Below are 25520 nucleotides of genomic sequence, written 5' to 3' on the forward strand. Positions count from 1 at the left end.
TCCCTCTTACTGGATGAATGAACTAAACAATAACTGAGGCCCATACTGGCAAGCTTTGTAGGGAATATTTACACAACTTTTCAGCCATTGAATAGCAAATGAGAAAATCACATTTTCCTCTAATCATAACCAACAGATGAACGGAAAGACATTTTGAATTATAGATAATCTTCGCTACTAAATGAAAATGAATTTTGCAAATGTGTTAATATAATCTTGATTAAAAATTTAAACCATCTAATTTTTATAGCAGCTGAGAAAACAAATATTTTAGCTATTAAAATATGATGTCTCGCTCCAAAAGACTAATGGACCATGTAAATTATAGAGTAAGAAGGATAATTTCAATTCCAGAATTTCTTTTGCTCAGGGAAGGAGGGAACATTTGACTGTAAATTACACTGTAAACCAAAGTTTAGTAACCACTTTGACTAAAAAACTTGATCTGTGTTTCGTCCAAACTTTTTAATCAACAGAAGGCTTACCTTTATTTATCATCATGGGGTATGTAAAATAAATATAGCACATTATCTCCTAAGATCCCTGAGTTTAAAAATCATCAACAAGGATGATAATATCCACATGTAGCAACGTTCCTAATTGTAAACGTAAAAACACAAAAGCAAAAAGAAGGAAAAGGGGCATAACCAACAGAATGACGAACAATGATCAGAACAGTGGTCATACAAATCTTCACACAAAATGTTAGCAGTCTTTGATATCAGAAAATAAAGTTGTGTTTATGCAGTACTGATTGATCGACTGTTAGGCGGGCAGAAGTGCATTGGACTCAAAAAAATTCAATCTTCCATATTAAATAGCAGAAGGGAAAATAAACATTTCCCCTACAGTAATTTTATTAATTTCAAAGCACTATAGACAGAATAGCAAAGAAGGTGAGGAATAAAACTTTTAACAGATAAATAAGGATGACAACATCCATAACTACAGAAGCTCTTGAATTAAAAAAATAAAAGGCAAAGCAAATGAAAGCAAAAATGGTGCAAAACAGACAGACATAGTAAGTATAGCAATATATGAATAGCATTACAGACCAGCGAACAACGTGAGCTGTAGGCTAGTCATATATATGTACTAGAGTTGGCTCGATATAACTATCTCGCTATTGGCTAGGTTTATTCAATGATTTATTTACTTTTTTTGGATTTACAATATAAAATAGGCTCTACATTTCTATAAAATCCTTTCGTGGCATTCTTTTACTAAAAACCCACCTTGTATTGGCATAGTTTAATAACCAATTCAAAATTAATCTAATAACCTTTACAAACTGACATTTTAATTCATACATTTTATTTCACAAATTCACTCTCTTTAGATTTTTTTTGAAATAGACGACATTGAATATGTTTTTGAAAACATGTTGTGTTCATCACAACATGTTGTAACATACACAGGGGTGGGTTTTTATAAAAAGAATGATGCATTATTTTTTTTTTCATGTCATGAAATCTATGTACTTTTCTCTGTCTCTCTTTCTCTCCCCCTCTCTGTCTCTTTCTCTCTCTCTCTCTCTGTCAACAATATTTTCTGAAACAATATTTTTCAATTTTATATACTTTAGCATGTAAACTAAGGCTGTAAAATTGTAATCTTTATCCAATGCTAATGTGGCTCTTTTGGTTAAGGCGTCAGGTTTGAGATGTTAAGTTTCAAGGTGAGTGGTTCAAGACTCACCACTGAAACATTATTTTTCTTTCAATTTTATATACTTTGGCATGTAAATTAAGGCTGTAAAACTATTATCTTTATCCAATGCTTATATGGCTCTTTTGGTTAAGGCGTCAGGTTTGAGATGTCAAGTTTCAAGGTGGGTGGTTCAAGACTCACCACTGAAACATTATTTTTCTTTCAATTTTATATACTTTGGCATGTAAACTAAGGCTCTAAAACAATAGTCATTGTCTCATGATAATTTAGCTCTTTTGGTAAAGGCGTCAGGTTTGAGATGTCAAGTTTCAAGTTGGATGGTTCCAGACTCACCACTGAAACATTATTTTTCTTTCAATCTTATATACTTTGGCATGTTTACTAAGGCTGTAAAACTATATTATTTGTCTCATGCTGATTTAGCTCTTTTGGTTAAGACGTCAGGTTTGAGATGTCAAGTTTCAAGGTGGGTGGTTCAAGACTCACCACTGAAACATTATTTTTTTCAATCTTATTTACTTTGGCATGTAAATTGAGGCTGTAAAACTATAATCTTTATCTAATGCATATATGGCTCTTTTGGTTAAGACGTCAGGTTTGAGATGTTCAAGGTAGGTGGTTCAAGACTCACCACTGAAACATTATTTTTTTTTAAATCTTATTTATTTTGGTACATACACTAAGGCTGTAAAACAATAGAGATTGTCTCATGCTGAATCAGCTCTTTTGATTAAGGTGTCAGATTGAAGATGTCAAGTTTCAAGGTGGGTTGTTCAAGACTCACCACTGAAACATTATTTTTTTAAAAATCTTATATACTTTGGCATGCAAATTAAGGCTGTAAAACTATAATAATTGTCTCATACTGAGTTAGCTCTTTTGGTTAAGACGTCAGGTTTGAGATGTCAAGTTTCAAGGTGGATGGTTCCAGACTCACCACTGAAACATTATTTTTCTTTCAATCTTATATACTTTGGCATGTTTACGAAGGCTATAAAACTATAGTAATTGTCTCATGCTGTAATAGCTCTTTTGGTTAAGACGTCAGGTTTAAGACGTCAAGTTTCAAGGTGGGTGGTTCAAGACTCACCACTAAAACATTATTTTTTAAAATCTTTTTTACTTTGGCATGTAAACTAAGGCTGTAAAATAATAGTAATTGTCTCATGCTGAATTAGCTATTTTGGTTAAGGCGTCAGGTTTGAGATGTAAAGTTTCAAGGTGGGTGGTTCAAGACTCACCACTGAAACAATATTTTTTTAATCTTATATACTTTGGCATGTAATAGCTTTTTGATATTTTAAGTGACTGTTGGTATAAGGTAAATGTTTAAAAATATTTTTTTTACTTTTACCAAATATTAATTATTATCTCAGAGAGTGAAAATGATATTTAGTGTTAAGGGTAGATTTGAACCATCTGACCTGAACTGGAACCTCATCTCTACCCCTGAGCTACTATGACAGACATGAAAAAGAGAAAAATTTTAAATTATACTATAAGAATTATGTTTTTGTCTATCTTGTCTTTTTTCACCACTGATAATTGGTCTCCGTCATAGCTCATTTATAGAATGTTGGTTACCTTATCCGTGTGATGCGGGTTCGAGGCTCTCCGAGAGGGACGGGGTTTTTGTAGTTGTTAAAAATTGGAAGAATTTATAAAACAAAAGTTGTCACAAATATAGGTATTAAATGATAAGCCCCATTCAAGTTTCAAAAGTGAGTTGGCTCTTATGGCTGCCGGCGCGCGGGGGTATAAAAAGTGCCCACCCCTTATAAAACCAAAAATTTAAATTCCTTCAAATACAGGCATGTTGCATATCAAAATGAACGCATTGAAATGCTGATTACGAATCTGAAAAATATTGCTCCTAGTTCGAATAAGATCTCATTAAGTACCTTAAAAGAGCTGATTTGGTCAAAATTGTTCATTTTGGTAGGTTATTTGAAAGTCATTTCGTACTGAATAAATATTTTTCAAAACGGTTTTCAGATCTGTAATCAGCATTTCAATGCGGTCATTTTGATATGCAACATGTCTGTATTTGAAGGAATTTCAATTTTTGGTTTTATAGGGGGTTGGGCACATTTTATACCCCCCGCGCGCCCGTTGTTTTTGGATTAAAAAACCTCTTTCAAGTTTCACAGGTTTTTTATACTGGCCCGGTAACCCTTGCAAATGTCTACTAATGTGAAATTCCAAAATCGACCCACCCTAATATCTATCTATCTATATCTATCTCTCTCTCTATGTATCTATACATCTATCTATCTTTCTATCTATCTATCTAGCTGGAGTCCTGCCCAAGTGAGACAGGAACCTATACTGTGGGTAAAGATGAGGAGAAAAAGAATCAAACAGCAGCTTCAGAAGAAAAAGCAAGGTGAGATTACAAAACCAATTTTAGCACTTCTAAACCCACTTTGGGGACCTTATTTAATCTCAAAATCACTTTGGGGACCTTGATTTGTTTTCAAAACCAATTTGGCCGGGGGTTCTTTTATTTTCATCTCAACATTTCTTTGGGTATTTTTATTTTCTTCTCAAAATAACTTTGGGTACTTTTATTTAATCTCAAAACCACTTTTGGTACTTTTATTTTCATCTCAAAACCACTTTAGGTACTTTTTTACATCTTGAATGGTTGGAACAGACTAGCAGTGTTCAAACTTTTCAACTAATAATTTTTACTATCACTAGGGATGTACAGCAATTTATAGTCTTTAAATACCTATCTAACTAGATATCTGCCTATATATCTAGGTACCTAACTATCTAACTATCTATATAGATATCTTACTATCTATCAAACAATATCTATCAAAATATCTAAGTATCTATCTATCCAATTATCTATCTAGATATCTAGATATTTTACTGTCTAACTAGATATCTAATTATCTATCTCTGTATCTAGGTATGAGCTTGAGAACCTAGTAGGAGAGAACCAAACAAGAAACAATTACGTTCAGGAAAATTTTATCAAAAATTTAATTCAATTTTCATCCACCAGATGGTATTTCATCCAAAGATAAATAGTCTAAAATGCTTGTATTAAGTTAGGTAACACTAACCTTTTAGTTTTGCGACCTTTGTCCTGAAGTTCTAACTGTGCATAATTGATGGATTATGAGTTTCATTTCCCCCAATTTTAATGCCTGACAGAGCATCAATATGGTTTTATTGAGTTCTTCATAAGCGTTGGAAAGTGTCATGTGTGACGTCATAAAACTACATCTATAGTCATCTTTATTTTAGAGGTTTACTTTCCCATTTCACCTCTCATCCTTCTTTTTTAGATGTATTTTTATGACGTCACACATGACACTTTTCTGCACTTCATTCCTCATTTATTTAAGTTTCTGATATATTGAAAAACGCAGGATTGGGCTAACCGCCATGCCGCACATCATAACCGCCACTCTCCCGACACCTCCGGCGATGCACGCCGCAACTCCCCGTCATCCCACGGACATCGCCGCAACTCCCCGACGCACCATGCACGAGTGTCACGAGGAGTATCGGCGCCATCATTGCGCCCGACGCTTATACCCACCCCGCCGCTCCCGGGTGGGGAAAGTGGGATGTGCGGCGATGACGGCGATTTGAGTCCGCAACCACTGGGCAGTGGCAGTGGAGGAACGGCAAACAGCCTGTCCAAGTCCAGGCGAAGGTTACCCCCCACTCCAGGTAACCAGGGAGGGGGGAGGGAGGGGGGGTCAGTTGGCTGTTTATTACACTAGTCCCCAAAGTCTTATACTAAAGATTTTTATTGATTTTACAACTTTGGGGACTTTGGGTTGAGTGTCCAATTGTTTCAGCCACTAATTGAAATGTTCAGAAAGGGTAATTGTGTGCATCATCATTGGGGATGCACATCAATTTATTGGTCATTGTCTGATCTCTTTAGAAGCGCCGCAACATCCAATGTTTTTGCTTCAATGTTTACCCAATAAGACTAGGGGAGGGAGGGGACATTGGAATGTGAATTATACTGGTGCCCAACATAAACATGCCTTCTCATTAGTAAACTTTGGGTACATTTATTAAATCTTGATTTGGTTATAAATCTTCAGTTTTTCACCAATAATTTTATATCATAATTTTTATCAATTTAATGTTCTTGTCTTTTCCCTTAATATCCTTGAAAATAATAAACAATATGTCCATAAATAACAACTTTTATTTTCTCGTATACATTCGAATCCAGTGGATAAGAACCGGTTCTCATCCATAAGAAAAAACTATGTCTAGCATTGTATTATATCCAGTTTTCTACGAATATAGAAATGTACAATCATAAGATTAAAACCAGTTTTTTTTATCCCGTGCCTTCGGCACCTTGGGGCTAAAAAAACTGGTTTTAATTTTATAATTGTACATTCTATATCTGCGGAAATCTGTTTATAATATGATGCGAGAAGTAACAAATATTTTCTATTTTATAGTAAAAGTTGAAGTCCATAGATTTAGCATAAACTAAACATAAATCTTTAAACTAAAAAAATGGTCCTATTTACTCAGAAATTACAAGATATAGTCTTCTGATATTTTTTGTGAAGATTCCAGAACCTAGTAATAGTGTCTGACTGATTATGACGTAAGAAAAAAAAATAGCCAATGAGATGTCATTATTGACTAATGGTAAAATTTATAGTGACGTCATAAACAGTCAGACACTATTACGAGGTTCAAGATTCCACTGACCAATAAGCATCTAACGTGTTGTTCAGGTGGAGTGTCCTCAACCCCTGTGAGTGGAATCTTGAGCCCGGAATCAAACCCAGAATTTTCACCAAGCACAGATTCTCCTAGTCCTACCCAGGTATTTTCCCACGGTCTTTACTATTTTCCCATGCTCTATAATACTTTCCCACCCTCTATAATATTTTCCCACGCTCTATAACATTTTCCCACCCTCTATAATATTTGCCAACGCTCTATAATATTTTCCCACACTCTATCCATGTTTCTTGAAGTCAGATGAAGGGGAGAATAGTTATATAAAGCAAACACATCATTCTATAATATTTTCCCACGCTTTTTAATATTTTCCCATGTTCTATAATATTTTCCCATGTTCTATAATATTTTCCCACGCTCTATAATATTTTCCCACGCTCTATAATATTATCCATGTTTCTAGGAGTCAGATGAGGGGGAGAATAGTTATATGAAGCACACTCAGCACTTAGTCAATGTCATGGAAGCTAGAATAAATCAAGTAAGTTACACACTTCTATTGACCAATTGCAATGGTAGGACAGTTTACATTTAATTTGACTTATAGCAGGCCAGTATACATTTAATTTGACCAATAGTAGGCCTGTATACATTTAATTTGACTTATAGAAGGCCAGTATACATTTAATTTGACTAATAGTGGGTCAGTATACATTTAAATAGACCAATGGCAGGTCAGTATAAATTTAAATTGATCAATGGTAGGCTGAATTCATTAATTTGACCAATGACAAGCAAGTATACATTTTAACATATACCCTACTAGCTAAACTCTAGAGGCCTCTGGGCGCACTTGAGGTTGGGGGGGGGGGGGGTTTATTGATTTTGACAACCTAATTTATTCATTTAAGATCTATCTATCTATCTATCTATCTATGTGTAGGTATCTGGACACACCACAAGCACGAGCAGGGCCATAAAAACGTCAACCATAGTCAAGAAAAAATCTACCACCACATTACCGAGGTAAAATAAGGAGAAAGCCTAAAATGTCATGTGAGACGTCATAAAAAATATGTCTAATAAAGAAGGTTGAGAGGAGAAGTGGGAAAGGAAACCCTCAAAAAAGAAATCGATTTTTATGACGTCACACGTGTTATTTTAGGCTTTCCCAATATAGGTTTTTAACGTCTTTAGTTTTGACGTGGTGCTGTTGAGCCGAGAGACTTGATCTCATCAATTCCCCAACGACGAGCGGATGCGCTAAATGTTTGTACGTACGTCTGTATGTAATTTCGTCTTTTTAAAAGCGAAGCTTTTCTATAAGGGGGGGGGGGAGTTCTGACACTTTTGCGTAAACAGTGATTATAGGCTTTGTCTTTGGACTGAGAGGATAGGTTATTAGGGATAAAATCATTCTTATATGATTAATTTCCCCCAGATTTAAGATTTTTTGGATAGGCCTCTTGGTTCCGGAGCTCCAGGCCTCCAGGTTGTCTCTCTACAGGTAAAAATGAAAAAAAAAAAACATTTTTAAAGAGTTAGATGTCAGCTTATGAGACAAAATATGTATGTTTTTTCTTCAAATATGTGAACAACAATCAAAAAGAAGTATATTTTGTTTTATAAGTTCACTTCTAACTCTTCAAAAAAAATCTCACTTTTAATTTTTACCTGTACAGAGACCACCTGGAGGCCTGGAGCTCCGGAACCTGGAAACCTATCCAAAAAATCTTAAATCTGGGGGAAATTCATCATATAAGAATGATTTTATCCCTAATAACCTATCCTCTCAGTCCAAAGACAAAGCCTATAATCACTGTTTACGCAAAAGTGTCAGAACTCCCCCCCCCCCCCCTTAGGGTCGAGCCGTCCGTCCGTAACGGATAGCTTTTGTCGTTAATTTATGCATGTTAGATTTGTCATATCTATTTCAAACTTTGCATGGTGATTCCTTTAATAGTTTGGTTTGATTTATAAAGCGTAGCTACTCTATAATGATTACCAAAATGTCCGTACTTTTTTTTCTTTTTTAACAACAAAGGGGGAGGGGGCGAAAGTGACACTTTTTGAAACCAAAACTAAAAGTCAACAAAGGAACTCGACTAAAAAAAGAGTTACAGGTCTGAGATTTTGCATGGCAGTTGCTTTATAGGGGTACAATATGGAACTGTGAAGAAACGGCGGCGCAACCGCCGAAAACCGCCGTTTCCCGCCGAAATTTTTTTGCCTTTTATCGGCGGTTTTCGGTGGTTGCGCCGCCGTTTCTTCACAGTTCCATATTGTTCCCCTTTAAAGCAACTGCCATGCAAAATGTCAGACCTGTAACTCTTTTTTTTAGTTGAGTTCCTTTGACTTTTAGTTTTGGTTTTAAAAAGTGTCACTTTAACCCCCCACCTTTTTGTGTGATCTAATCATCCGATTGTTCTGATTTTTGGTATATTGATTACTGGGAGAACAAAGTATAATGTTATAAGCGAAGCAACTCTATAATCAAGTCCTAAAAATGTAAGTATGTCCATAAATATTATCCTGTATCAAGCAGTTTTTCAACAAATTTACTTACAATTTTGCTTTGGCTCTTATACATTTATATTATGATTATTCAGTCTGACATTCACAAGTGTTAATGTCCGTTTGTCCTACCGTTCAGTGCTTCGCTTTTATGGATGTTGTCATCCTTGTTTTCTATAAATCTACTCTATAACTATGTAGGTATGTCTATACGTACTATCGTCAATACGCAGGGATCTAGAGGGATAAGACAATGGCCGATAAAAATTATTGTACATCACCAATAATGATACATAAAATTACCCCTTTTGTAGACTATAATAGTGGTTGAAATGTTTGGACACTCAAATTTATGAACCAACCATTGAAATTCCATCAAAAGTCCCCAAAGTTGTAAAGTTAAGAAATAGTTATTTATTGCATCGTATCATAAACAGCTTTCTGCGGATATAAAAATGAGATTACGAAAGAAAGGTTTTATATTATGATTGTATATTTTTATATTCGTAGAAAATTGTATAATAATACAATACGATTTCAATTTATCAGCCATTGTCTTATCCCTTTATATCCCTGATTTTTATAGTTGTTTATCTCTTCGTATTATAGACAGCTTTCCGCGAACATTATCCGCGGATAGTATGGCTGAGAGCCAGTTCTAATCCACCGGATATTAATCGGTTTCAATATTTTAGTAATGACGGAGTCAGCGCTAAAGAATCGGAATTAGAAGTATTATAAACGTCTTTCCGCAAATATTATGCGGATAGTATGGCTGAAAACCGGTTCTAATCCACCGGATATTAATCGGTTTCAATATTTTAGTAATGATGGAGTGAGCGCTAAAGAAGCATGGGAGCGGAGAAAAAATTATGATCCTCTGATAGCTTCAGGTAATAGCATCGTATTATAGACAACTTTCCGCGGATATTATGCGGATAGTATGACTGTGAACCGGTTCTAATCCAGCGGATATCAATCGGTTTTGCTATAACTTGAAAAAAAATATGATCCTCTGATTGCTTCAGGTAATAGCATCGTATTATAGACAGCTTTCCGCGGATATTATGCGGATAGTGTAGGACTAAGAACCGGTTCTAATCCACCGGATACTAATCGGTTTAACTATGCCTGGGAAAAATTATGATCCTCTTATAGCTTCAGGTAATACCATCGTATTATAGACAGCTTTCCGCGGATATTATGCGGATAGTATGACTGTGAACCGGTTCTAATCCAGCGGATATCAATCGGTTTTGCAATACCTTGAAAAAAATATGATCCTCTGATTAATTAATTGATATATTCATTGACCAATGACAGGCCAGTATACATACTAATTGACCAATGACTGTTTATTAGACTAGTCCCCAAAGTTTTATAATATCGTTAGCAGTGGCGTGCGAACCGAAGGGGGCATTTGGGGCAATCGCCCCCCCCCCCCTAGCGACCAAAACGCCCCCCCCCCCCTAGCAACCGCCCCCCATGCCCCCCCCCTAAAAGTTGAAAAATGCCCCATTTTGCCCCCTCCTGGTCAACAAAAATGCCCCTTTTTGCCCCCTACCCTACAAAAAGCAAAACTATCCCAGTTTCCAAAAAAAAGATCAAGAAATACTCAAAATCAAACAGACAGTTACTATTCATTTAACCTTACCAAATTTTTTAATTAGTGTAGAAATTAGGTTATAATCTTTTTTCACTGAACATAACAAACCTGGTAATAGGAAGTATTTTATTTTGTATAATATAAACTTTTTACCAAAGAAATTTTGTACATCTCCAATGATGATACAAGAAATTACCCCTTATATAGATTACAATTAGTGGATGAAATGTATGGAAACTCGACTTAATTAACCAACCAATCAAAATTCCATTAAAGTCCCCAAAGTTGTTGAGCCAACGAATAAGAAAGAAATATTTGAAGAAAAAAATTTGCGCTTCGCGCCCTTCCAAATGGTTTCTGCTTTTTATCACATTGTATATTTTGTTTTTATTTCTATAAAAATATTTGTAAACAAAAAATATTTAATCAAAAAGTTATTTTATATAAAAAAGAAACAGCATTGATATTTATCTAAGCCTTGTCTAAATGAATAACTATATATGATGTCATATTATTTTCAGGATAAGTTTATCATTTTTTTTTGTGTACATACCCTTACAAAAAGACATATTTTTTTATGGCAATTTTCATTAAAAACCCTTAAAACTAACTACACTCTATATTCCTAACTTGATAAAATACGCCACTCTTGTTGTCCTGATTTGATTTTAGTTCAAAGGGGGAGTAAATATTTTTAGGTGCGCTTCACGCACCGCCCTTACTTGGAAACACCACTTAATGAAAAATTAACAGAGTTTTAAAGTGCCATTTAAAGAGGGTAGGATATGTTGATATAACTTTTTAGCTTCTCTATAATTCACTATGGCTGTCAGTACGTAATGCTAAGGGGGAAATGTAACTTTTTCAACTGCAATTAAAGATAGAAGGCTAAAACTTAATGTTAACATTCCCATCATTATGGAGTATAATTAACTATTAAAAATTCATGGAGGTCGGACTGCTTTTAAGGACGTTTTTGGCTATTTTTGTATCTTTTAAATTTCGGGTATAGTCCCTTTTGTGACATTGCCTCTAAAGGTGCATTTCGTTGTATTTTCACAGTAGCTTTTCCCCTATGTATAGCTCCTGCGGGCCAATTGCCTAACCCTGCGGGGAAATCACCTGACCTAACTTGACCTTAATAAATTATTAAAAGCTACTATGAAAATACGACGAAATGCCCCTTAAGAGGCGTTGCCACAAAAGAGACTATACCCCAAAGTTTTCCATATTTCTAAGAGATTTTTATATCTGTAGATGAAAGGATGAGTAATTTTTTTTATTTTTTACATAGTTCTTTATATCATTGGTTTTTATGGTAGGATAAATTTTTTTGTGGATTATAATATTTAAAAAAAATTAAATTTCTTGCTGTTTCGAGCATCCAGTATGTAATTTACTTTGACTGTCATCACACAACATACAGGAAACAGGATATTTTTTCTACCTAAAGTATATATTTATTTCAACAGATGCTCTTTAAATCTACTTGTCTGTATTCTTATTAATGATTTTTTGTGCTTTGCTACTTAAAGATGTTGTCATCCTTGTTGTCATACAATAAAGAAATATTTACAACCAGTTTTACATATTAGGTTAGTTTTTGGTAAATTATTTCCAAAATGAGTGTTTTTATCTCCCCCCCCCCTAAATTTTTTTTAATGGGGTTATTCATCCTTCCTGCTGAGATTTTATAACATCCCCTTCCACCCAGGGGCATCCAAGCTTTTTATTTTGGGGGGGGGGTAAAAATGTTTTGTGGTGGGGGGTCATTGCAGGGTGGGGAGAAGGGATGGGGGAGAAGAGATGGGGGGGGGGGGAGAGATGGGGGATATAAATGGGAAATAGTAATGGGGGAAGGGATGGGGAAGAAGGGATAAGAGTAGAAGGCCCATAATCAAATAATCCCACCCCTTACAACGCCCTTATTTAAAATTACTATATATAATCAAAATGCCCCCCCCTAAAGCAAAGTGCCCCCCGGGGCACTTTGATTTAGGGGGGGGGCAAAATTTTACAAAATCTTCAAAATGCCCCCCCTAGACAAAGTGCTTCGCACGCCACTGATCGTTAGTTTATTCGTTGGCTTAAAAACTTTGGGGACTATTGCTAATTTTGATTGGTTGGTTCTTTAACTTGATTGTTCAAACGTTTTAACCTTGAATCTACAGAAGGGGTAATTTTGTGTATCATAATTTGGGATGTACATCAATTTATCGCCCAATGTCTTATCAAGACGTAAGAAAGAATCAGTTTCTATCTATCTATCTAAGTATCTATCTATCAATAAATTTTAGGACGTAAGAAAGAACCAGTTTCTATCTATATATCTTTATATCTATTTATGTATCTATCTATCTATCTATATATCTAAGTATTTATCTATCTATCTATCTATGAATTTCAGGACGAAAGAAAGAACCGGTTTCTGGAAGAAAAAGTTCTAGTTCAAGTATTGGGAGGTCACCTAGAGAGGATATCAAGTTAGTATCTATCTATCTATTCACATGTATCTATCTATCTATGATGAAGTCCAATCTGTCCTACTTTGGATTCCTGTGACGTCATAAAAATGAGGGGGATGAGAGGAGAAGTGGGAAAGAATACCCTTAAAAAAGAGATGGATAATCCCTCATTTTTATGACGTCACAGGAATCCAAAGTAGTACAGATTGTGCTTCGTCTCTATCTATTTGTCTATATATCTATCTATCTGTCTGTCTGTTTGTCTATCTATCTATCCATTTGTCTATTTATCCCTCTATCATTAGGAGGTCACCTAGAGAGGATATCAAGTTAGTATATGTAGAATATTATCTATCTGTCTATCTATCTGTCTGTCTGTCTCTCGCATCGGGTGGTTACCTAGAGAAGGTATCAAGTTAGTATCTGTCTGTCTATCTATTTATCTATCTGTCTGTTTGTCTATCTATTTGTATGTATGTCTATCTGTCTATCTACATATCTATCTATCTATCTATCTATCTATCTATCTATCTATCTATCTATCTATCTAGATATGAGGAGAGGGGCAGTGCAAAATCCGCCAGCTCCGACAGCAGCGGATATTTTAGCCGGGGGGAGGTTGGGAGACACCCCTCCTCCCTAAACAGGGGGGATGGGGGCAGGTTCAGTATGAGGGGGAACCCTCATAAACTTAAAGGTTGGTATTTACAGTCTTTTAATACTTTGGGTACCGTAGAAATGTACAGTACCCAATGTCCAATTAGATACTGTTATAATACTTTGGGTACCACAGTAATTTACAGTCCCCAATGTCTAATGAGATGCTGTTATAATACTTTGGGTACCACGGTAATTTTAGTCCCCAATGTCTAATAAGATGCTGTTATAATACTTTGGGTACTATAGTAAATTTATATATTTAGTTTTTAAAAGTGAAGCTATTATTAGAGTCCGTCCGTCCGTCCGTAACGGATAGCTTTTTTCGTTAAATTAGGCATGTTAGAATTGTCCTATCGATGTCAAACTTTGCATGATGATTCCTGTAGTAGTAAAGTACGATTTAGAAAGCATAACAAGTCCATAATCGTCACCAGTAAGTCCTTAATTCCATTTTAAATATGTTATTTTTTAACTTTTTTAATAACAATTTTTTATGTGATATAATCAGATATAATCAGATTCATCTGATTTTTTTATTACTGATTCTTATTACAATAAGATACAATTTTATGAACAAAGCATCTCTATAATCAAGTCTTAAAAATGTCAGTATGTCATTAAACAGTATTATGTGTGTTAAGAATAGCAACAAATTTACGTAAAAATAATTTTGTCAAAACTTTATATTTTGTATATTCAGTTCTGACACTCTACACAAGTGTTAATGTTCGTTTGTCCTACCTTTCCTGAGTTTCGCTTTTGTGGATGTTGTCAACCTTGTTTATTCTTGATTAATTGTGTTTATAATACACTAGCGGCTACGCCCCTGGAGGCCTCTAGTTGCACTTAATTATTTTTAATATTTAAAATATTGCTATGTTGCGTTTGACGTTTATGTTGCGTTGAACTCTCTTTCTAAAATCGAGAAATTAAAAAAAAAATGATTTCTCTAGGGAGGGTTGTGGTACCCTCCCCCAAAATAGTTATAAATCTTCCTGGGCCCTATTGGAATCTACCCTGTTAAGAAGAACCCGATCGGTTCAGCGGTTAGCGAGATCCTTTGCACAAACAAAACACACAAACATCCTGTTACTTTAGTATAAGGATAGGAGCAGGGATTTTAAGGAATAAGACAATGAATGATAATCTTATTTTTATTTTAGCAATTTCGAGGCCAGGAGTTGTTAGTTCTAAACCTGCTAATAAACCACAGAGGTAAAGATAGATAGATAGATAGATAGATAGATAGATAGATAGATAGATAGATAGATAGATAGATAGATAGATAGATAGATAGATAGATAGATAGATAGATAGATAGATAGATAGATAGATAGATAGATAGATAGATAGATAGATAGATAGATAGATAGATAGATAGATAGATAGATAGATAGATAGATAGATAGATAGATAGATAGATAGATAGATAGATAGATAGATAGATAGATAGATAGATAGATAGATAGATAAATAGATAAATAGATAGATAGATAGACAGACAGACAGACAGACAGACAGACAGACAGAATGACAGACAGACAGACAGACAGACAGACAGATAGATAATTTGGTAGATAGATGGATAGATAGATACATAGATGTAGATTGATTGATAGTAGTACTTGATAGATTGATAAACTTAAAAATATACAAATTGACAGAATGACAGTCAGACAGACAGACAGACAGACAGTCAGACAGACAGACAGACAGACAGGCAGATAGATGAACATATGACATAGATAGACAGACAGATAGACTGATAAAAACATTTTTAGTAGTCAAGCTACTTTATATTTCACTTTGTCTGTCCGTTAGTCCGTAACGCTGTGGGGGAAATGGGATTAACTCAGCTACTATTTAAGATAGACATCTGAAATATTTAGTGAAGAATCCTAAGACATATATGCGTATCTAAACTATACATTGTTTTGTCCGTCTGTCTCTCGGTCATGCTTTAAAAGATTTATTAAACATTAGGTATTCTTTTGAGGTTTCATGATTCGTGATTCGTGATTTAATTGTTTAAAATATTTTTAAAATTATTTTTAGTAAATTATTGGCGACAGACAAACAAAACAGCAGAAGTAGTTCGTGCTTAACTTCCAAGGTAATATCCGCTGTATTAGAACCGGTTCTCAGTCATACTATCCGCATAATATCCGCGGAAAGCTGTATAAAATACTTTGCTTTAAATAAATATATAAAACTGAGGGATCTAATGGGATAAAGCAATGCCCGACAAATTGGTGTAAATCCCCATTAATAATATACAAATTTATCCCTTCTGTTAATTACAAATAGTGGTTGAAACGTTTGTATACTCAACCTATTAAACCAACCAATCAAAGCCATTCACTTATCTAACTATCTACTTATTAAATAGCTATCTACTTAAATAACTTACTATCTACTTATCTATCTAGCTATCTACCTATCTATCTAGCTATCTACTTATCTATCTAACTATCTACTTATCTATCAATTTAGCTATATACTTATCTATCTAACTATCTACTTATCTATCTAACTATCTACTTATCTATCTAACTATCTATATATATATCTAATTATCTACTTATCAATCTACCAAACTACTTATCTATCTAACTATCTACTTATTATATAGCTATCTACATATATATATAAATATCTACTTATCTATCTAACTATCTACTTATCTATCTAACTATCTACTTATATATCTAACTATCAACCTATCTATCTAGCTATCTACCTATCTATCTAGCTATTTACTTATCAATCTATCTAACTATCTACTCATATTTCTAGTCAGCTACTAATATATCTGACTATCTACTTATCTATTGAACTATTTACTTATTTGTCTAGCTATCTACTTATCTATCAACTTAGATATCTTGTTTTACAAGGTATCTACTTATGTATCTATCTATCTACTTATCTATCTAACTGTTTACTTATTTGTCTAGCTATCTACTTATTATCTACCTAGCTTTCAACTCATCTTAAAATGTATACCTAATTATCAACTTATCTATCTATCTTGCTATTTATCTATCTATCTATCTATCTACTTGTATATTTTGCTAGGAGGCAGAATTCCAAGCGTGGAAACGGCGGAAAAACTACGACCCGCTAAAATCCGCCACTGCAAGCGCTGCTGGTATCCGAAATGGCAGTGGCAACAGCACTATCCGTGAAAACGGAAATAGCGCCAACTGCGATCGTAGCATTGGTAACTCCTCGTTAATCGGCTCTCACAGGTCAAGTGGTGGAGAAAGCGATAGTGGCGGCGGAAGGTTTTCAGGCACCAACGAAAACAACGGTGGCAGATTTGCGAGAAGTCCTCGGAATGCCTATGCTCCCTCACCAACCCCCCATCACCAACAGACCGGGTCTATTCAACATAAAAGAATTCAGGTACACAACTTTATAATATTTTCCCACACTCTGTAATATTTTCCCACAATCTATAATATTTTCTCACGCTATATAATATTTTCCCACACTCTATAATATTTTCCCACACTCTATAATTTTTTCTCACACATTATGCTCCATTCCCAACCCCTCAGCACCAACAAGCTGGTTCTATTCAACATAAAAGAATTCAGGTAGAGACTTTTAAACCTCAATCTTAGCTATTGGGTCTTTTGCATTAAAGTGTCAGGTTTGAGTTGTGAAAACAATGCAATAATAATTTCTATAAAAAAAAAACTCACGACCATGGCTCAACATGTAGTGCATCCACTTGTCATTGGGGAGGTTTGAATCTAGTAGGAGCAAGCAATGCCTTGGCCCAAAACAGGTGCAACTCATTACTTTGCACAGTTAAGACTTTTCAGACAAAGGAGGGGCAATACAAGAGTTGGTTGTCTTTTGGGTGTTACATAACATAATACCCTGGGTGTTTGGATGGAAAAGGAGATATTTTGCTCCCCTTAGTTATCCTGGGTTGATGGACGTACAAGGTAATACATCCAGGTGATGATTTGTATTCAGGAAATGAGTCAGAGCTTCACATAGCTTGAAGTTGTGGTGTACACCCCTTGCTTCAACAAGTCATGCTCAACTATTTACTAATTTCAAATTTTATTGTTACAGGAAATGAGCCAAAGCTTGATTCACGGTGGCGCCGGAAGTCGGGGCTCACACCACGTGGCTTCAACAAGTGAACAACCACCTCCCATGCAGCGCAGTGCCTCGTTCCATTATGAGAATATACGCATGCGTGGGGCCAGCAACGGAAATAGCGGAGAGTCAGACCATCATCAATTGCGTATGTACAGTTTACAGGAAATTTGATGGATATTTTTTTATGGTTTATGGCATAATTAATAAATGTTTTTCCAGTATAACCATTAAACAAATTATTAACGACTAGAAAAAATGAACCCCATCCCTCCACCTAAAAGATATATATATTTTGAATATTCTTTTAAAATCTGAGAATTGGGGCGGGATACTCTCCTCCCACTACAATCTTTAACTTAATGCAATCCTTACATCTTCATGATACGACAAATTGAGCGATACCATTCACACTAGTTGCCACATGGTTGTTGTTGTTGTTAGCCGTCAGGAGCTAGATTCTTTATACAGTATATCAAGGAATTCCGCACATTTTTTGGGCTTCGTCCATAGATTGATGGAGGTTAACCTAGTAGGTTTTGTCGGGCAATTAAAAAGATGTACAGTGGTGTGGTCCTCGAGGTTACAATCTGTACATTTGGAGTCAATTCAATAAAAAAGATTGTAGGAATGGGCTGTACCCTGACCTTAGCTGAGCTAATTTGCTTCTTGTCATTCTTGGCAGCTTTCTGCAGATATAAAAATGTACAATTATAAGAGTAAACCAGTTTTTTTAACCCCAAGATGCCGAAGGCATGGTCAAAACATGGTATTAATCTTATGATTTGTTCATTGTTATATTCATAGAAAAATAAATAGAATATGATGCTGTTCATAATTTTTCAGCATTGATTAGCCATAGTCTCTTAGGGTTTGAATCTAAGTAGTCATGGAGTAGGCTGAGACACTTTTGTGTAGTCACTTGGGCTATCAAGCTCCACATTCAAGCACATTACAACTTGACCCGCTATCTCATGAGAGCTACTCATTATTACCTCACCCTCGCTGAGTATGGCAGGTGTCCCAAATTAAGTCACCGTAATGAATGACGCTCTCCGCAGTATTGCTTAGAACCGCTTCTAATCCACCTGATATTAATCAATTTCGAATGAATATGAGAAAATATCCATATGACTGCGCAGGGCACACATCCGGATGATTTTGCACCACGTGGTGGAATGCGCGGGAACACAAGTGAAGATGAGAGCACCGAGGATTATGGTTCCGGATGTGATTCATCTAATGTAAGTATTTGGCATACCCGCGACTGTGGCTCAATACGTAGTGCATCAGCTCATTGTTGGGGAGGTGATAGGTTCGAATCTTGGCCTGATGTAAAGTGTCATAAGTAAAGACGTTAAAAGCAGTTCCTACTGCTGCAATGTTGTAAAGACAAGAGCACCAAGGATTATGGCTCTGGATGAGGTGATAGGTTCGAATCTCAGCTCGATACCACGTCAAAACTAAAGATGTTAAAACAGTTCCTACTGCTACTATGTTGTATAGATAAGAATATGGAGGTTATCGTTTCAGTTGTGATTCATCCATTGTTAGTATTAAGCACACCCATGACCGTGGCTCAACATGTAGCATATCCGCGCATTGTCAAGAAGGTGATAGGTTTGAATCTTGGCCTGACACTAAAGATGTTGATGTCATTTATTCACTGTATTATGAAAATTATCTGTAATTTGATGCTATACATAATTTTTCAGTATCATTGAGAACCGGTTATAATCCACCGAATATTAATTGTTTTCAAAGCCATACTGGAAATAACTATTCTTGTTCCTTTAGGCTGAAGGAGTGCCACGGCATTATTATTTGGACGAAGATGAGTTGATCATGCCCATCTATCCATCCAGCTCACATAGATCCATCTATAATAGGTCCTTGTCACCAAAACCTTCTCCTTCTAGGTATGTATAATATTTTCACATGCTCTATAATATTTTCACACGCTCTATATTATCTATCCATCCAGCTCGCATAGATCCATCAGGTCCTTGTCACTGAAACCTTCCCCTTCCCACGCTCTATAATTTTTTCCCATGCTCAATAATATTTTCCCATGCTCTATAATACTTTTCCACACTCTATAAGATTTTCCCGTGCTCTATAGATTTTCCCATGCTTTATAATATTTTCCCACCCTCTTTAATATTTTCCCACCCTCTATAATATTTCCCACACTCTAAAATATTTTCCCATGCCCTATAATATTTTCCTATACTCTATAATATTTTCCCACGCACTATAATATTTCCCACACTCTTCAATATTTTCCCACGCCCTATATTCCCACAATCTATAATAATTTCCAACGCTCTAAAATATTTAGATCAAGATCAAGATTGGAGGCGCTGGATAATCTAGTCATTTCAACAATTTATTCAGTATCAAGCAAATTATGCAATAACACACAGGTAAGGAAATAAAGTAAAACCGATTAATATCCGCTGGATTAGAACCGGTTCTCAGTCATACCATCGGCATAATATCCGCAGCAAGATGTCTTTAATACGATGCTATAAATAAGTATATAAAACTGAGGGATCTGAAGGGAAAAGACAATGGCTGATAAATTGATGTACATTCCCTTTGATGATTACCCCTCCTGTAGATGACAATTTGTGGTTAAAACGTTTGAACACTCAACTTAATAAAAGAACCAATCAAAAGTCAGTAAAAGTCTCCAAAGCTAATGAATAAGAATATGTTATTGTAAAACCTTGAGGACTAGTGCAATAAACAACCCATTGTCCCCTCTTTATCTTTTAATAAATAAGATCTAACAACCTCAGCTAGCTTGTAAGGGCAGGATTTTCCTTCGATTTTTATATGATTATCTAGAAAATCTAGATTTAAAATAGTGGTTGAAACGTTTAAACACTTAAGATAAATTTTATGATTTTAGTCAATTCATGCTTAATGATGACACACAAAATCAACCCTTTTGTAGATTTTTAAAATAGTGGTTGAAATGTTTAAACAGTTAAGATAAATGTTATCATTTTAGTCAATACTGAAGCGAGCTGGGCTTACTTTTCCACCAGCAGATGAAGATCAGGTTAGTATATATCTATCTATCTGTCTGTCTATCTATCTATCAGTCTGTCTGTCTATTTATCAGTCTGTCTGTCTATCTATCAGTCTGTCTGTCTATCTAGCAGTAGTTGTGTCTGTCTGTTTATCTGTCTTTATCTTTTGATATGACTTTCTGTATCTTTTCATCTCTCTGTCACTGTCTGTCTATTTGTCTGTCACTATGTCTTTATCATCGTCTGTCTGTCGATATATCTGTCTGTCTGTCTATCTATCTGTCTGTGTGACTGTTGGTCTGTCTGCTTATATATCTATCTGTCTGTCTGGCAGTATGTTTGTTTGTTTGTCAGTATGTCTGTTTGTCTTTTTTTATCTGTTTGTCTATCTGTCTGTTTGTCTATCTAGCAGTTTTTTGTCTGTCTGTCTGCTTTCTCTCAGTTGTTTGTCTGTCTGTCTGTTTGTCTGTCTGATTGTTAAGATAATACAAAAATGAATATTTTGCCTTATAAAGGAACTGTTTCAGTATCTCGGGTTTGACAGAGTTTTAGCCAAATACATGATCGAACATAAAAAAAATTTACAGACTTTATAATATATTCCCTTGCTCTATATAAATATCCCACACTGTATAATATATTCCTACACACACAATTACATTTTCCACACTGTATAATATATGCCCACACACTCCATCACATTTCCCACGCTGTATAATATATTCCCACACACACCATCACATTTTCCATGCTGTATAATATATTCCAACACAATCCATCACATTCCCCACGCTTTATAATAAATTCCCACGCTCTATATAAATTTCCCATGCTTTGAAATATATTCCCATTCTGTATCTAGGCTACAACTCTGGAGACAGTATTATACCTGTTAGAAGATGTGGACCTGCCCTGCAGTCCAGCAAAGAAAACCTCCAGAGAATTGTCAGGTATTCGCTGGACTAAAACCGGTTCTCCTGTCATACTACTGGAAAGCGGTGTTTAATACAAAGCGATATATAACTATAAAACTAAAGGGATAAGACAATGGCTGATAGATTGATGTGCAATGTGCATCCCCAATGAAGAAGATTAATTGTATGTCATAATAACCTCCTTTTTATAGTTGTTATTTTCCAGTATGGTTTTGAAACCGATTATTATCCAGTGGATTAGAACCACTTCTCAGACATACTCTAAAATAATATTGCTTACAATTTTCCATGAATATCAAAATAAAAATAATAAAATTAATATTTTGTTAACCTGGGCTTCTGGCGCCATGGGGCTAAAAATCTTATTTTAATCTCATTTTTTTAATGTTATTTTTCATTTTACTATCCGCTGAAAGCCGTGTGTCCATAGTACAATGATGGGACAAATATCTATTATTTTGTTTAGGCACCTTGAGAAACTTGAAAAAGGTTGAGCAAGCGCTGGAAGTCCTTCATAAACTAATTGAGAGTGACCAAGATGATTGATGAACAACCATGAAAACCTTGAAGAATCTAGTTGCTATGTTACGCACAGAAAAGCTATATTTTGCAAGATTTTGCAATAATATAATGCGATAAATAGCTATTTCTAAAATAAAGCATTCATAGAATAATCTGATATTGAAAATAGCTGAATTTACATAAAAATAAAAGAATATAAATCGCAGGGAGAAAGGGGACATTAGGCTGTTTATTGCACTATTGCACCTTTGAACATTCAACTTAATCATGAACCAACCAATCAAAATCAAAGTCCCTAAAGTTGTTATGCTAACGTATAAGAAAACGTTACTATAAAACTTTGGGGACTAGAGTAATACACAGCCTATTGTCTTCTCCCTTCCTGTATGTGCAGAGCCTTATGTTGATATTATTACTGCACATTACTTGGGTATTGAAAAGTTGAGATTTTAGCAATTTGAGATTCATCAATCGTAGCTTATATTGCATAACTATTATTTGTCCAATGAAAAGATTTTATTTGTTCATAAATCAACCAATAGAAAGAGTTTATATTGTAGTATGTAAATTTAATAGCCAATCAGAGAAGCGAATTTGATCATGTGACCATTAATTGTCCAATGAAAATTAATCAACCAATAGAAAGAGTTTATTTGAACATGTGACCAAATTGAACCAATCACAGAAGAGTTGTTAACAACATGACAATCCTTTGACCAATGAAATGAGTTTATTTAACCATATGGTTATTAATCAACCAATAGGAAGAGTTTATTTGTCTTATGAAAATTATTTAGCCAATTGGATAAGAGGATTTTGAACATGTGACCAAATTGAACCAATAACAGAAGAGTTGTTAACAACATGACAATCCTTTGACCATTGAAATGAGTTTATTTAATCATATGATTATTAATCAACCAATAGGAAGTGATTTTCTTAATCATAATGAAATTTAATTAGCCAATTGGATAAGAGGATTTTGAACATGTGACCAAATTGAACCAATCACAGAAGAGTTGTTAACAACATGACAATCCTTTGACCAATGAAATGAGTTTATTTAATAATATGATTATTAATCAACCAATAGGAAGAGTTTATTTAATCATATGATTATTAATCAACCAATAAAAGATGAATATTTAACTATGTGACCAATAATTGACCAATTAAAAAGTTGATTTATTCATATGTGATACAGTGTGTTTTTTTATGAAAACTTTTTAAAGCAATTTTACCCCTTTTTAGACATGGCCTTCAAACATTAAAATTTTCTAGTACATGTCCCCAATAGTATCTCTATCAATTTTTAGCTCAACTTTGAAGCGTTTTGTAGCCGTTCTTGCAAAGGGTAGACGCTTTGAGCATAAGAAAAATGCGCTAAAACCATTTTTAGATGTTGAGACCTTAGTTTTAAATTTTTGATTTTATTTTACTTTTTAAATAAAAATAATTTTGCATATTATCTTTTTAATAGTGAAAAAAAATCCACTAATTTGGAGTTGAAGCATTTTAGATAGGCGACAATGAAATGTAAATTACACTGGTACCCAAGGTTTTATATCAATAGTATCCAACTTGTTGTTTTAAAAACTTTGGGTACTTTTATTGAATTTCATACTAGTAGTATCCAAACATGTAAACCTTTTATTTTAATCTATAGTAGGGATAATTTTGTTTATTTTCATTTGGGATATTCAACCATTAATAGTCCATGTTGCTCGCCAGTTTCTCAGACATTGGCGGAGGTAGCGTTTTGTATCAGGAATCTAAAGGGATAAGACAATGGCTGATAAATCAATTTACATCCCCAATGATGTTACACAGAATTACCCCTTTAGTAAATCAAAATTATTGGTTGAATAGTTTTAACACTCAACATTGAAACTTTGGGGACTGGTGTAATAAACAGACCATTGGCCCCTCTCTCTCTCTCTCTGAATTAATAGGCAAGAAAATTTTATAGAATTTGTCGTATTGATTTTTAAAATAGTATGTTGTGATTTTTATACGATAATTTTAATAGTGTTTCATAAATTATACCTTAGTCAAAACTTATATAAACTTAGTTTCAAATTTAAAAATCTTCTAAAATTGTCCTCAAAAAAGTTTAGAAATCTGCAGGGAGGGAGGGGACATTGAGCTGTTAATTACACTAGTCCCCAAAGTTTTAGAATAATGTTTTCTTTGAAGACTTATATTGAATTTTGATTGGTTGTTGCATTAAATTTAGTGTTCCAAAGGTATCAACCACTAATTATAATCTACAGAAAGGGTAATTTTATGTATCATCATTGGGATTGTACATCAGTTAATCGGCCATTGTCTTATCCCTTTAGAGCCCTGCATTTTTGTATATTTTTCATTTGTATCTTAGAGATAGAAAATTTGTATTATAAATTTAATATTTGTAATTTTGCTTATAATGAAGCCGTCCAAAATAAAATTAACTTTATGCAAAAGAAGTGTTTTAAAAGATAAGCTTTTCTGTAATTAGGGTCGGTCTACGTCCTTTGTACATTAGTCTGTCACGTACATTTCTGACATGGATCTTGAAGCAATTAAGCAGGCCGTTTTGTAAATGTTAAAAATTTGAAGATTCTAATAAACAAAAGTTGTTGCAAATATAGGTATTAAATGAGATAATTCTAGCTAACTTGATAAGAAGTATACTTCATAAACAAAAAATTCAAACTTTATTTTAACTTTAGTAGTAAAGCTACTCCATAAACAGCTTTTCGCAGATATTAAACGTACATTTATGAGATTAAAGCCCCGAGCTAAAAAAAACTGGTTTTAATCTTATGATTAGAGGATTTTGTCCTTAAATTTGGAAGATTTTTTTTTATTTCATAATTTTTAAAAAATTTTAGGACGTTTTACTAAAGAGATGTCGCATTAGGACGTTTGGGACGTTTGTCGTCTAGGAAGTTTGTTGTTTAGGAGGTTTGTCGCATTAGGACGTTTGTCGCATTAGGACGTTTGTCGTATTAGGAGGTTTGTTGGTGTACCGTGTTATTTAGGTAAGATTTGTAAAGGATAGCAACTCTATAATTATTACCAGAAATTCCAATGAAACAATGCAGATTTTTAAATTTTTTGACAACTTTTTTGTATGATATTTTTATCCTATTCATCCTATAACAACAAGGTATAATATTTAAAGCTAAGTATCTCCATAATCAAGTCCTAAATTGTTAGTATGTCATTAAACAGTGTTCTGTATATAATATTTTTAACCTCATTTAATACAATTTTTTAGGCATAAAAGTTAATATTCTTGTTATTAAGTTCTGAC

At 34.4% G+C, this 25520-nt stretch overlaps 1 protein-coding gene across 1 annotated transcript in view; it reads left to right on the forward strand.

Annotated features, from left to right (window-relative positions):
* LOC145306870 (uncharacterized) overlaps nt 1-24684 on the forward strand; it is a 43512-nt gene extending 18828 nt beyond the window's left edge. The window contains exons 9-27 of the mRNA XM_080149215.1: nt 3966-4057; nt 4592-4643; nt 5055-5364; nt 6408-6499; nt 6821-6898; nt 7301-7383; nt 9697-9764; nt 12885-12960; nt 13494-13639; nt 14766-14817; nt 15658-15715; nt 16681-17010; nt 17695-17883; nt 18861-18965; nt 19519-19640; nt 20063-20147; nt 20741-20791; nt 21625-21712; nt 22164-24684. Coding sequence (XP_080005341.1) covers nt 3966-4057; nt 4592-4643; nt 5055-5364; nt 6408-6499; nt 6821-6898; nt 7301-7383; nt 9697-9764; nt 12885-12960; nt 13494-13639; nt 14766-14817; nt 15658-15715; nt 16681-17010; nt 17695-17883; nt 18861-18965; nt 19519-19640; nt 20063-20147; nt 20741-20791; nt 21625-21712; nt 22164-22243 — 2157 coding nt within the window. The 3' untranslated portion in view covers nt 22244-24684. The remainder of the gene's footprint in view (nt 1-3965; nt 4058-4591; nt 4644-5054; nt 5365-6407; nt 6500-6820; nt 6899-7300; nt 7384-9696; nt 9765-12884; nt 12961-13493; nt 13640-14765; nt 14818-15657; nt 15716-16680; nt 17011-17694; nt 17884-18860; nt 18966-19518; nt 19641-20062; nt 20148-20740; nt 20792-21624; nt 21713-22163) is intronic.
* Nucleotides 24685-25520: the final 836 nt, after the last annotated feature.

Source organism: Acartia tonsa, chromosome 15 (assembly GCF_053477335.1).
Source record: "Acartia tonsa isolate MP-2025a chromosome 15, ASM5347733v1, whole genome shotgun sequence".
In the NCBI taxonomy this organism is placed as follows: domain Eukaryota; kingdom Metazoa; phylum Arthropoda; class Copepoda; order Calanoida; family Acartiidae; genus Acartia; species Acartia tonsa.